We start from the raw sequence: 15259 nt of genomic DNA, 5'->3' as shown, positions 1-15259 counted from the left end.
CAAACTGATGAGCATGCATGGTCCCCCTTCCTTTCAGTGGCACAAAATTAGCTACTTCTTCCAATTTCAGAAGATTCTGCACCTTTCATCTCTGCAACAGAGCATCAATTTTGATAATGCTTGAATTCATCTTGAAGTTCCTGAATTACAAACCGTTCACTAATACAGATCTATGCAATCATAAAAGCAGTTTCAGATGTAATTTTATTCAGCAAGGTTATGAACAGAATTATACCGCTTTAAAGTTTCAGATATGTTATCAGCGAACACAATAGAGAAAATATGAAGATTTTATTATCCTCCATATACCATCTATAACAGAACCTAGTTTTCTTGCACATTTCTCAGCCAAGCAAATACTCACTAAGGACTAATTTGGTTCTAGTATTAAGCCCAATTAGCTTTTCCAGGTAATGATCCCATTGGGAATGTGGCTTCAAACAATGCAGGATTGTAGAGGGCATGTTAATGAGCATATCAATTTGACACAATCACACCGCCACACTAGTTCTTCATACAGATGTTGAAATGGAGACATATCCATTGTTACAATTGTGAGGTCTATAAGGTTATGATGTCTTGGGACTGAATCTTTAAATTTAAGGTAAATGAAGGGGGTCATGTGATCTATTCTGAAGTTTTTTTTATTCATTCATGGCATCACTGGCTAGGCCAGCATTTATCGCCCATCCCTAATTGCCCTTGAGAAGGTAGTGGTGAGCTGCCTTCTTAAATTACTGATGTCCATGTGGTGTAGGTACACCCACAGTGCTGTTAGGAAGGAAGTTCCAGGATTATGACCCAGCAGTGAAGGAATGGCAGCATATTTCCAAGTCAAGATGGTGTGTGGCTAAGAGAGGAAATTCCAGGTGGTGTTCCCAAGTGTCTGCTGTCCTTGTCCTTCTAGATGATAGCGGTCATGGGTTTGGAAGGTGCTGTCTAAGGAGCCTTGGTGAGGTCCTGCAGTGCATCTTGTAGATGTTACACACTGCTGCCACTGTGCTTCAGTGGTGGAGGGAGTGAATGTTTGTGGATGGGGTGCCAATCAAGCAGGCTGCTATGTCCTGAATGGTGTCCAGCTTCTTCAGTGTTGTTGGAGCTGCACTCATCCAGGCAAGTGGAGAGTATTTCATCACACACCTAACTTGTACTCTGTAGCTAGTGGACAGGCTTTGGGGAGTCAGGAGATGAGTTACTCACCGCAGGATTCCTAGCCTCTGACCTGCTCTTGTAGCCACAGCATTTACATAGCTAGTCCAGTTCAGTTTCTGGTCAATGGTAACCCCCAGGATGTTGATAGTGGGGGATTCAGTGATGGTAATGCCTCTGAATGTCATGGGGTGATGATTAGATTCTCTCTTGTTGGAGACGGTCATTGCCTAACACTTGTGTGGCACGAACGTTACTTGCCACTTGTCAGCCCAAGCCTGGATATTGTCCAGGTCTTGCTGCATTTGGACATGGACTGCTTTAGTACCTGAGGAGTCACAAATGGTGAACATTGCACATTCATCAGTGAACGTCCCCACTTCTGACCTTATGATGGAAGGAAGGTCATTGATGAAGCAGCTGAAGATGGTTGGGCCTAGGACACTACCCTGAGGAACTCCTGCAGTAATGTCCTGCGACAGAGATGACTGACCTTCAGCAGCCACAACCATCCTCCTTTGAGGTAGGTATGAATCCAACCAGTGGAGAGCTTTCCCCAATTCCCATGGACTCCAGTTTTGCTAGGGCTCCTTGATGCCACACTCTGTCAATTGCGGCCTTGATGTCAAGGGCAGTCACTCTCACCTCACCTCAGGAGTTCAGCTCTTTTGTCCATGTTTGAACGAAGGCTGTAATGAGGTCAGCTGCTGAGTGAACCTGGCAGAACCCAAACTGAGCGTCAGTGAGGTTATTGCTAAGCAAGTACTGCTGGATAGCACTGTTGATGACCCCTTCCATTACTTTACTGATGATCAAGAGTAGACTGATGGGCTGGTAATTGGCCTCGTTGGATTTGTGCTGCTTTTTGAGTGCAGGGCATACCTGAGCAATGTTCCACATAGCTGTGTAGATGCCAGTGTTGTAGCTGTAATGGAACAGCTTGGCTAGGGGAGCAGCAAGCTCTGAAGCACGAGTCTTCAGACTGCCGTCGTAAACCGCTGCAGGCCATTTAGTTTAGGTACACCTACAATACTGTTAGGGAGAGAGTTCCAGGATTTTGACCCAGTGACTCAGCCTGACAGTAAGCTTCCATGTTATGATTGTTAGAGATCAAAGCAAAGGCTTAAGTGTTTTTAACTGGGAAGAAGGTGCAAGGTATTTATGTTTGAAGACAATGGCAGCAGTCCCCGAGTTCACAATCAGTTTACTCCAATTCTCTCCAAAGTCCCAGAAAAATGTTATAGGTATCAGGTTGTAAACAGCTGTGCTGTAAACTGTCCATTTACCTCTAAGAGGAAAGAAAGCTGAGGTCAGGGATAGCTAATTAACATTTCTACCTAGATACAAGGTGTTTCATGTTGCCATGGAGAAGAGGGCCGAGGAAGCCATTTTTAAGATCAGGTTACAGGCTTCCTTGCAAATCAATGAATATCACACATGGACATCAGTTATGTATGATCAGCAGAGAGAAGAGGCTGTTTGACTTTGAGAGCTACCACAGTATTACCACATGCAGGAGTGAGACAGTCTCTAGTTGAAGAGCCGCATCCTGCAGCCTTCTACGGATTCCAGGAGATTTGTCTTCTGACAGCTGGTAGTGGATCTAAGAAACTCCCTGAAAACTGAGGAAGTGCCTGGAGATCGTCACTCAAAGTTACTACTTGGCGAAACGGGGAAACGGAACCCATTGGAAGCTGGGTGCAATTGGAGATTGTTTGCTAAAAGGACTGTAATTCCATGGAGTGTGCAATGCGTGTTAAGTATAATTGGGGAAAGTCGCTTTATGTAGTTTAAAGTAAAAGCTGCCTACAAAAAGAAAATAGTGTTTTGGCGATTTTTTTAGTCATTTGTTACGTTAAAACTTTTAAAACGTGAAATCTTGTCATGTCATTCTTTCAGCTAGTTACTGGAAGTTCGAATCTCTTTTTAACTTATCAATCTCTACCGAGATCATAACACCATGGAGAAACAAATATTTCAAAGTTGGCTGCAGTTAGGATCTGACATATCAAACTACAAATTGCACACTGATCCAACGTTATCTCTTTCTTCATGGCAGGCTTCAGGTCAACTGAGTTTTCTTGCAGTACTGCACATGATTTATTTAAAAGCAGTGAAATCTTCCATCAAAAAGTTTCCTTAGTCTGTTATGGATCAATGGGTAAGTGCACCATGTGGCATCGTGCTGAGCCATCCACACGCATCAAGAAGGAACCACTGTTTGAGCCCTGGTCAGTGTAGAGTTAGGTACTTTCAATAGGTATAGCAGTGAGTACTCCAATTACTCTCAGCATTTTTGGGTATAACAACCCATGTGCTGGGAAAAGCATTTTCTTTTTGTGAAATGTCCTTTAAGACCAAAGTGAGCTGGGGAGTATTCTGAAAGAGGATTAATTGGTTTCCTGATTATGACATCATTAGGCTCCAAGAAAAGACCATGTGGCCTGAGGTTGCCATCAGGGTGAACAGCTAGGAAGCAAAGGGTAAATAAAAAGCTAATTGCAGTGGGGTTGGGTCAGCCTGTGTTTTCTGTTTGGCAGTTCAGAACACAAAAGAGTTGGTGTAAAGAAGAAAAAGCATGTCTCTCTCCAAATGGAAAGGTTTTCTGTTTGGCAGTCTTCAAACAGATCCTGGTATTGAAGCAGGTCTCTGAGAATATGGGAAGATGTTTCCATTAGTAGGAGAGACTTGGACCCGAGGGCACATCCTCAGAGTAATGGGAAGACCTTTTAGAACAGAGATGAGGAGAAACTTCTTTAGCCAGAGAGTGGTGAATCTATGGAATTCATTGCCACAGAAGGCTGTGGAGGCCAGGTCATTGAGTGTATTTAAGACCAAGATAGATAGGTTCTTGACTGGTAAGGGGATCAAAGGTTATGGGGAGAAGGCGGGAGAATGGGGTTGAGAAACTTATCAGCCATGATGAAATGGCGGAGCAGACTCGATGGGCCGAATGGCCTAATTTCTGCTCCTAGGTCTTATGGTCTTATGGTCTAATAAAGCAGAGACTTGGGGCTGAATTCTGCCGTTGGCGAGCAGGGGGCGGGGCCCACTCGCAAAATGACACGGGATGACGTCGGGGGAACCCTCAACGTCATCCCGCCCCATTTAAATCTTAATGAAGGCAGGGGCACAGCAAAATCAGCTCTGCACCCACCGACCTGTCAATGGCCAATTGAGGCCATTGACAGGATAATTAAAACAATTAAAGGACCTGCCCGTCCAAGCTTAAGGTTGGTGGGCAGGCCAGAAGCCCCAGCAGGCTTCTGAAAAAACATGAAACCTCATCCAGCAGCGGGATGAGGTTTCATGTAGGGTTTAAAAAACTTTAATAAAGTTTTAGTGAAATTTATTAACATGTCCCATCTCGTGTGACATTGTCACAAGAGGGGGACATGTTAAGGATTTTTTTATTTTTCTATTTTTAATGTTTGTACATCTTTCAGCGATCTCCCTGAGGCAGCACTTAGCCTCAGGGAGATGTGCGCTCTTTCATGCACATGCGTGAAAGAGCACACTCTTGCATTTGGGGAATCCCCCCCGCCCACACAGGAAGCGCATAGCACTTCCCACCAGGCGTCACGCTGGGCGATGGCAGCGGGGCCCACTTCTCCGGCGGGGATCGGCTCCCTGCCCACCGGAGATTGGGTCGGGCCCGCCCGCCCGGTAGGCGGAAAATTCTGCCCTTGGTTACTGTGTGTGTTATATAGTTGGAAAGAGCAGAGAGCTGGAAACTAGAAGGGCAACAGATTGGGGATTAGAGAAGACCCCACAGTTTGTGTTGCCAGAGCCCACCAGACCATTTATAAGAGTCAGAGAAGGGGAGAAGGGAATCTCAGGGAATTCCGTGCCATCAGGACTATCATGACCTGAGTGATAGAGGACTCATAGACGTGTGCCTTGTCGGTGATAAACGTGTCCGGGACTTTGGATGGAATACGGCTGCTGGTGAATACAACTCAAGGGCTGAAAAGATTGGATGGGAAATGAGAGATCCTACATGGTGGAAGCTGAGTTGGAAAGACTGTAAGGTTCCACGTGATCCCACAGTTGTGCAGGAGATAATGCAAGTGCTTGTTACTATATAAGGCATATCTTTACCTGGAAAAACTCAGCAGGTCTGGCAGCATCAGCGGAGAAGAAAAGAGTTGACGTTTCGAGAAACATCAACTCTTTTCTTCTCCGCCGCTGCTGCCAGACCTGCTGAGTTTTTCCAGGTAATTCTGTTTTTGTTTTGGATTTCCAGCATCCGCAGTAGTTTTTTGTTTTTATTATTAAGGCATATCTTTGTTGTATCGGCTATTTAAAGTGAAATTTACCTTTTTATTTGAAATATCCTTCACCTGTGTTTGAATTACATTAATTTTAGTTGGTTTATTACAGTAAAAGTTTTAAAAAATGAAATCTTGCCCAGCAGTTTTCTTTCCATTGTCATCAAGGGAATTCCTTTCTTTTTAAAAAGTTATTAGTCTCTGTGATAAAGAAAAAAACACAGCTTAGGGTTTCCACTCTGATAGTCATCCGCTAACCCTTTCTGGGGAGCATACCAGTGTGTAGGCGGCAGATAAACACAGAATTGGGTCAAGGTACGAAATCCAGTTCAACAGCCTGTCGACAATTCCTCGAGTGGGCTCACATGTTAAGAATGAATGAGGTACTGGTGGACTCCTGGCACATGCAGAACCATAGCACCACTTAATCATAACCTCTGGAAAGGTGAAGGAGGGAAGAAAGAAGAGAATGTACCTTCCTCTGTGAATAGCATCATCGCTATCTGCCACTGCTCCCCCACCCCCAAAGGAAATTCAGCCAGGCCAGAAACACTTTCTTCAATCTGTGATGGAGTGAGGCAAAAGCCTATGTTCAAGGCACAAGACACCAGGAAGCTTAACAGGGGGTCTGGGCCTATGTGACTAGGGCAAGCAACTGTGTATCTCCTTAATCCGGCTCAAGAATTGCTAATGAGCAGCAAAGTGTTTGAATCAGAAAATGTGAGTTAGACTGGAAAACTAAATATCAAATCAGTACAGAAAGCAAAATAAAAAGAAAGAAGAAAGCTGAAATTAAGATGGGAGTAATAAAAACAGGAACAAAAAGTAATAATCCTTTAAATAAAAGCTTAAACGAATTCACATTTACCAATATAAATTCAACATGGTATTTTAATTACTTATATGAAAACATTTTTAAAATCATGATTCTTTAAATTGTAAAAATTTAAATTTTGCTATTAAAGTTTGCAGTTTGATAACTGAGGCTCGCTCTTTAAAATCTACCTATTAATTAATTTAAATGTTCTTTTATTGTTAAGTTTCCAACAATAATCAAAATTTGAAGGGGTGAAACTTCACTTTCTTGAAGTTACTTTTCTGTGTCACGGCAGGGGGGTGTTGTTTGGCAATAATTTTGACTTTCCACTCCGTTAAAAGGGCACTTATACTGGAATGGACAAGCCCTAACATTTTCTGGTAAGTTTAGTTTGTATCTATGGAGTAAGTACAACAACTTAACACCACTCCATGGGTTTCAATGCAGAGTCTTTCAGCAAGTTGCCAGTGTAGCGCAGCTTTTGGCAAAGCAGGGTAACTCAGACAACAACTTCCAGATTTCCACACTTAACTGCACCTGCATGATCACATGAAGTTGCCATCCAATGACAACAGTAAGCAGGGGTAGCTTCACTTTTATTTTTAACTACAAAATCCAGCCCATTGTTTGACCTCTGGACGGAACAGAATTTGTTATAAAATGGAGAAACAACAATGGTACTGCCTTAATCATCTAACAGCTATAAAACAGAGACAGTATGAAAAGAAAGGTTTAACCTTCAGCCATGTGAAAGTCATAAATTACATAGCCAGCAATAGCTCAAATATTTATATAAGTATTACATTACAAAATCAGCACTTACAGTACCTCTAAGCTCACTGATAACATTGTAAATCATAAGCTAGATATTACATAACTTAAAAATCTCAAACCTAAAAGTGGGCTCCCAATCCCAATGACAAATGTAACTTCTAATATTTCATTAAAATAAAAGACCTGCATTAACACAGAGCCTTTCGCAACCTCAGGTTTCCCCAAAGCACTTCATAACTTTTTGAAGTGTAGGAAATATAAGAAATGTGGCAATTTGTGCATGATAGAATCCCACAAACATCAATTTGAAAATGACCAGATAATCTGTTTTTAACAATGTTGGCTGAAGGATATCAGCTAGAGCACCAGGGAGAACTCCCCTGCTCTCCTTCAAAGTGGTACCATGTGATCTTTTACACCCACCTATGAAGGCAGAAGGGGCCTTGAGTTTAACATCTCACCTCTGATTGTGCAGCACTCCCTCAACACTGAGTGTCAGTTTGGATTTTTCCACTCCAGTCTATGGAGTGGGTCTTAAACTCACATCCTTCTGACTCAGAGGGGAGAGTGCTATCCACTGAGAGATGGTTGATACTGCTGTATATGCATATGTTCCACCAAGTAACCCTTTGGGCAGGTTGGAAATTGCCCAATGTTGCCCAGATATTTTGGACATCGGAAAAGAAATCCTGAAAGAGCATCTACAGGATGAGGTACAGCAGTTTTTACTTCTATTATTTCTTGCTTACACTTTGTTCATGTTCCCTGATAAACCTGTTAAGTCTTTTGAGAATTGATTTACACTCTGCCATTCAATAAGGTCATGCCTGACCTTCTCCCTCAACTTCACTATCCCAGTCCAAAGATATATTGATTCCAATCTTGAATATACTTAATTTTTGAGCATGCAAGGTTGCTGAGGTAGAGACTTCCAAAAATTCCCATTCCTGAGTGAAGAAATGAATGCATGATTAATCCCTAGGGCTCTGCTATGAGCAACCTCAGAGAAAAGTCATGGAGATACAAACAAAAATTGTGTCCTTTTGTTTTTCCTTTATTCTCTTTGAACATCATTGATGATTAGTTATAAAAAAGTGTTAATTTTATTGGTTATAAAGATATTGGAGATGGCAATGGTAAGTTCTTTCGCTGGTGCTCGAGATTCATCCAACCAGGTAATGAAGAACTCGTTTGCTTTCCAATTGGCATGGGAAGGTGGTACACCCAAGGGGGATGTGTTGGACGCTCACTGGCAGGAATTTGGGAAGGGGGGCTGGGAGAGCCAGGTGGAAGTCATGCAGAATGTCCCGCAATGTGTCAAACCAGAATGGGCCTTCAGCATACAGGGTTTGTAAAAATGGGTGGGAAGTGATTGGCAGCTGCAGGTTACCCCTCGAGCATCACCTTCTGCACAGAATTGAAAAAATTAGTTAATTTAAACTACACTGATAGCTGAATGAAATGCAGAAGTTATGGGAAATAAACTGCAGGCTTGGAGCTGCTGGTTTCCATAGTACAGTTTTGTGCAGCTGAAACAAAATAAATTGGGCCTTATAAAGCTCTGTTATCTCTGGAAAGTTTCTTTTTAAACCTGGTCTTTCTCACTCTTCTAGTCTTTCTGAGGCTAGCTAAACATGCTACAGCTTGAACTGGAATAATGATATCACAAACATGACACTGTTATTCCCTTAGACATGAGCATACAAACAACCAGACTGACACTCCCAGTGCAGTACTGAGGGAATGCTGCACTATTGCAGGTGCCATCTTCTGGAAGAGATGTTAAACCTAAGCCCTGTCTGCCCTCTGAGGTGGACATAAAAGGTCCTCTGGCACCATTTTGAAGGAGTGCAGGGGAGTTCTCCTTGACATCCTGGCCAATACTTACCCCTCACCCTACATTACAAAACAGATTATTTGGTCATTATCACATTGCTGTTTGAGGGATCTTGTTGTGCATAAGTTTAAATGCCATGTTTCCTACATTACAACAGTGACTGCACTTCAAAAAAGATACTTCATTGATTATAAAGCACTTTGGGACAATCTGAGATCGTAAAAGGAACAATATGAGGGCAGGTCTTTCTTTTTCCTTATTAAGGTTGTGAATTCAATGCATAGTGCATCATTCTTTCAACAGCACCTTCCAAGCCTCCAATCTCTAGCACCAAGAAGGACATGGGCAGCAGACACAAGGGAACATCACCAACTGCAAGTTTTCCTCCAAATCACGCATCACATTAACTTGGAACCATAATCACTATTCCTTCACTGTCAGTAAGTCAAAAACCTGGAACTCCTTTTATAACAGCACTGCAGGTAAACCTACATTACACAGACGGCAGCGGTTCTAGGCGGCGACTCACCATCACCTTCTCAAAGGCAATTAGGGATGGGCAATAAACATTAGCCTTGCCAGGCACAGTCACATCTCAAGAACGAATAAAAAAAAGAGTCATGGCCAGTTTATGCATGCACAGTGTGGTGTAATTTCCACAATCCAGTTGGTTTACAAAGGTAAGTGTGGGAGGCCATCTCATCTGCCAAGCTTTGGAATGTAACACAAAAGCCACTTCCTGAAAGGTTCAAAGTCAATGCATTCATGAGTGGACATTGACACAAATGACCTCTAGTTGTAAGACTTAATTGCTGTACTCACAAGTGGGTACTCAATGTTCTTCTTGTACGATAACGTCATCAGTGACCAGTTCATTATGTTGTTCAAATCGTTATCAAGATTTCACCCAGATTTGAAAATATGTACATATCCATACATCTTGATTTTAAGTAACTGGCCACAAGTTGAGTTTTTAAACTTATGTTTTAGTACCAGTTAAAGTTAGAATATGTTCCATCTGGATGTGTTGACAGAAAAGAGCAGAAGGGCACGATTTTGCTTCATTAACACACAGGGTACATTGTCCTGCCAGTTTCAATTGTAGGAATGGCTGAAGTGTTTTCAGGAAGGACATTGTATCTGTACGTTTCCTTAATGCCTAATACTCCACAAAATTCAAGTGCACAGACAGCCCTTTATTGTGTTTCATTCTATTTTTACTTTTGAAAGGAGAAAATTGACCTAGGTAAATGTGCATGTTTTTGTAATGTGTTACTAGTTTTTGAAAAAGTCTAACTGAAGAAACAGAGTAAAATTATATAATGTGGATCCTACAAATGGTTACAGTAAACTGTACAAAAAATATACTTTCGCACTAAAAACATCAAAGAAACATTTAAAATTATGTCTGCTCAGAAAAGTAGACTTAAAATTACAGGTTGCTACAATGCTTGCTCCTTTCAGACCAGCAAAATAAATCTAAAATACAGCAAAATATGGAATTATATCACCTTTCCTTCATTGCTGCTGGGTCAAAAGCCTGGAACTCCCTCCTTAACAGCGCTGCGGTATACCTACACTACGTGAACTACAGCAGTTCAAGAAGGCAGCTCACCTTCTCAAGGTAAATGAGGGCTGAGCAATAAGTTCTGGCTTTGCCAAGGACCCGCACACCATGAATAAATGAAAAAAGCGAGAGGTTCAAATATTGCTCCAACATTACTTCTCAAATTTTGGCCAAACCACCAGCATTTTTGATTCTGAGTTTATTTAGCACCAGAAATAAACAATTCAAAGTCAGTGACTTGTAATATTTTGGTATCATAGAAAAAGACCATTCAGCTCAAGCCTGCGCTGCCATTCAGTTAGATCATGGCTGAGCTGTATCTCTAACCCAATACTCTACAGCTATGGGATTTGCCTCCTTCCAGGAAAAGAACAGAAGTCTTGTACTTCTATAGCACCTTCCAGATGTCCCAAAGCACTTTACAGGCAATTAAGTACTTTTGAAGTGCAGCCACTGTTGTAATGTAGGAATACAAGACCTTTTCAATCCACATGTAAAATTCAGCCAATTTTCCAACTGAGCCACACAAAGATCTGGCCTTCAAAGCACGTGTACAAGTTTCTATATATTAATCTCAGCTGTCATGGAAGTGACACAGATGAATTTAGTTTTACTATCCCTGGAACACAGAAGGAGATTGAAAAAAAAATGAATCCAGGATTTCCTTTGCTGATCTCCATGTGGTGATTCTGGTTGGAAAATGTATGCATTGGCTAAAGAGAGGATCAGCTGTTGACAATTCCCCCGACCCCACCAAGTTGAAGAATAATGTGCTGAGAAGTTCAGTGTCCAAGATCAGCAGAGATGTTAGACACCTCACCCCCACTGGCCAGAGATCATCTGGCACCCATGAACAATGGCACTTACTACCTTTTTGTGAGAAAGTAAATAGTGTCAATCCAGAAAATTGGAAAACAGGATTCAATTTACTGTTGTCTACCCTTGGTCACCTGCAGCAACTCATCAAGGCTCCTTCGACAACACTTTCCAAACCCAAGAACTCTACCACCTAGAAGGTCAAGGGGAGCAGATGCATGGAAACACCACCACCTGCAAGATCCCTTCCAAGTCACTCACCATCCTGACTTGGAACTGTATCATCGTTCTTTCACTGTCGCTGGGTCAAAATCCTAGAACTCCCTTCCTAGCAGCACTGCTGTGTTCCTACACATGGATTGCAGCAGTTCAAGAAGGCGGCTCGCCATCACCTTCTCGAGGGCAATTAGGGATGGGCAATAAATGCTGGCCCAGCCAGCGACACCTACAGCCCATGCACAAATGTTTTTAAAAATTGCGAACAACCAAAATTACCATTAAATAATGTAGTGTTTCTCCTCTAATCCTCAATCCATAACCTTTTACATCTGTAATTTCAGTTTTTAAATTGTTGCTGTTGACGTAGCTTTCAGCCTTGGTGTGCAATTCATATCATCACTTTTCTTTTTAAAAAAACGCACAAGGAAATGTGTAATATAAACAGAAAATGCTGAAAAACCCAGCAGGTCTAGCAGCATCTGTGGAGAGAGAAACAGGGTTAACGTTTCGAGTCTATTATGCTGAAAAATGGTGGGTTGTGTTTCACTGATATACTTGCTATCCTTTGTTATAATGAAGTAGCTAACACACTGTTTTGCAGTAATTTAGTAGCAATTTCTAATCTATCATATAGACGTTTTCAACTGAAAAGCAGGATGCTGGTCCAAAACAGTGGTGAAATATGTAGAGAACATTCAGGGCTATAGGACTACTTATTACAATAATAACTTAGAAAACCTAAGTAAATAAATATTCTTTAAAAAATAGCAATTAAAAGGAGGACTGTGTGTTTGATCACATGAGTACAATGTCATGGAGTGAACTTCATTATAATTTGTTTTACAATCATGTTGAAAATGTTACATTGAAATGATTCACAGTTAGTTGTTTCTGAAACCCTAAGTTTGTTTTGTATTTTAATGTGATCTATGTTCTTAGCCTTAAAAAGAAAAAGGTAGGTAATACATAGTATTACACATGCATGTGATATGAAAAACATCAGTTTGATTAGTTTCAGTAACTGCTGTCAAATTAACCATGCTGATATATTTTACAGGTTGGAAAAATCTACCATCAATCGTGACTGAGGAAGCCACCAAGTTCAACTTAAGTAAATAATTTATTTTTTAAATATATATCCACTTGCCTTTTGAAAGTTACTACTGAGTCTGCTTGCCCTACCCAGGCTGTGGCTCAATGGGTAGCACTCTCACCTTTAGGTCAGAAGGCTTTGGGTTCAAGTCCCACTCCAGAGACAAAAGTCCAGGCAGACGCTCCAGTGCAGTGCCAAGGGAGTGCTGCACTCTTGGAGATGTTGTCTTTCAGGTGAAGCATTAAACTGAGGCCTTGTCAGTCCTTTCAGGTGGACATAAAAGATCCAGTGGCACTATTTTGAAGAAGGCGGGGTGGGGTGGAGTTCTCCCTGATGTCCTGGGCAATACATATTCCTCACCCAACACCACTAAATCAGATTATCTGGTCATTATCACATTGCTGTTTGCACACAAATTGGCTGCCGCATTTCCTACATTACAACAGTGACCACACTTCCAAAAGTATGTCATTGGCTGTAAAGTGCTTTGAGGCATCATGAAGTTGTGAAAGGTGCTATATAAGTGCAAGTCAGTCAGTCTTTCTCTCTCATTTCACATTCAGTTTTTGTCTTCACATTGTAAAGCATTTTAACATCTTTCGTATTATAAAGCATGCTAGGAAAATATTAGAAGTAATATTTTTGAAAATAATACTGACTCTTTCACTCCAAAGGACTTTCTAGTATGTAGCATAGTCACAAGTTACAAACAGAATGTTAAAATAAATCACAACCCATTTATAAATTTAACAGTAAAAAGAGGGTTAAGTTGTAGAGATAATTAGTTACTTACAGCATTGGAGTCCACATCACTGTGAATTGCAACTGTTTTTATGCCCATCTTCTTGCAAGTCTTAATGATCTACAGAAGTAACGCAAATATTACTAACTCAGTCACTTATTTGTTCATAACTTTTCAACAGAACTTTGCAAAGCTGTTTGATTCTATTGAACACTTCATCCCTTTCATTTCTACTTGATGGCCCCTCTCATCTCCAAAACAATTGGATGATAATATTCATTATGGTGGATGGCATTCCTTAATCAGATAACAGGAACAATATCAGACTCCTGATGTAATGTATAAGGCCAGCAATGCCCATTGTCAAAGAAGCGAGGGTGCAGGGTTGATCTCTACATTGTTGGCTGCCAACTTCTATACATCTTTATGTCACCATGAGTCACTGACTTCAGAACAGAAGGGGAGAGAAAAGGCAAAATCCCGCATCTAAATTTTTAAAAATCATACAAACATACAGCACAGAAGGAAGTTATTCAGCCCATCATGACTGTGCTGGCTCTTACAAAGAGTTATCTAATTTATCTGACTACCCTACTCTTTCCCCATAGCCCTGCAATTTATGACTTTTTATTTAAGTATTTACCCAATTCCTTTTGAAAGTTACTATTGAATCTCCCTTTCAGCCTATGCATTCCAGAGCATAACAACTTGCTCCATTAAAAAAAGGTTTTATTTTTAATGATGAAGAATAATTAGCTCCTTTATGTTAATTAAAACTCATTGATGAAATTAGGGTCATCTAGCTATTGATTTTATTGCCGTTTAAAGACATTAGTAATTAACACAAGAAATTAATTTTAAAAATGTACTATGCAGCTTAAATTCAAACATTAACATTTCAGCAATGTTAACCATCTCTCAAGGCATTTCTCAAGGAGGAAACTATCTCTCTTTCCCTCTCCATGTCATCGACTCTTTAATTGGAGAGTTTATTGTCCAGGCATGCAAGTGATTTTGAGGAAATGCCTAGAAGAGGAAAAACCTCAAAATGATGGAGCCAAGGCCAAGTCACACTCATCCTAGACGGGACCTTAGTTCCCAATCAGCCACATTCACAGGTTCTTAGGAAAGGGGAACTACGCTAAGGATGCTGGTTAATCTGACCACTGTGCTCGAGTGTTTTGATTGCTGAAATCCTGGAGCTGGCCAGTGACACAGCCCCCACACAATCAAGAGGCCATCCGCAACAAGGAGCAACACATGTTGCTGGGATGGATAATCAGAGCTCAGGTTAAGGTGCTGCTTGATATCCAGGACAAAAGGAAGCACAAAGAGAAAGTAAAACAGCCAAGACGGAACCTGATAATCAAAGGCTACTTAACGGCTAAAATGGGACACTTAAGAGGCACTGACCCCACGCTCTGCATGCCCCAGAGCATAGAAAACAGTGTAACTGAAACACATCTGAAGGACCCTTGTTTGAGGCAGCAAGCAGAAAACCAGCCCAAGCCTCCCAGAAAGAGGGGTCACCTGTGCAGGGGAAAATTATTGGGAGCGAAGGGAAAGTTTATAAAAAAATGTTGTATGTTTCCCCCTCCCCATCAACCCCTGTTGATTTTTTTTAAAACGACATTGAGTGAGATGTGTGAGGAAAACAGAAAAGACAGTCAAGTGACTTGGGTGGAGGTGGGGGGAGAATATATGCAAAGGTGTGACTTGTCTCTTGTTATCTGAATGGAAATTTTTGAACAATAGTGAAATAAAGAATATGCATTCATATAGCACCTTGAAGGTAATAAAAGTACCACAAGCCTCTTCACAGGAATGTAATAAAACAAAATTTGACACCAAGCCACACAAGGAAATACTAGGACACTAGGTCAAAGAAGTAGGTTTAAAGGAGAATCTTAAATGAGGAAAGAGATCTGTCAAACAGGTAGCAGACAGAGTGAAGGAGACAGAATGTGAGGTTCC

General features: G+C 41.2%; 1 protein-coding gene across 3 annotated transcripts in view; it reads right to left on the bottom strand.

Annotated features, from left to right (window-relative positions):
- Nucleotides 1–15259, bottom strand: part of pcca (propionyl-CoA carboxylase subunit alpha) — a 343070-nt gene that overhangs the window by 313038 nt on the left and 14773 nt on the right. For all 3 annotated transcript variants that reach the window (XM_078546056.1, XM_078546057.1, XM_078546058.1), the window contains exon 4: nt 13337–13405. In XM_078546056.1, coding sequence (XP_078402182.1) covers nt 13337–13405 — 69 coding nt within the window. The remainder of the gene's footprint in view (nt 1–13336; nt 13406–15259) is intronic.

The sequence above is a fragment of the Cetorhinus maximus genome, chromosome 7, assembly GCF_964194155.1.
Source record: "Cetorhinus maximus chromosome 7, sCetMax3.hap1.1, whole genome shotgun sequence".
NCBI classification, from domain to species: domain Eukaryota; kingdom Metazoa; phylum Chordata; class Chondrichthyes; order Lamniformes; family Cetorhinidae; genus Cetorhinus; species Cetorhinus maximus.
Note: the sequence above shows the minus strand (reverse complement) of the source record. Positions and strands in the feature narration are given on the sequence as shown.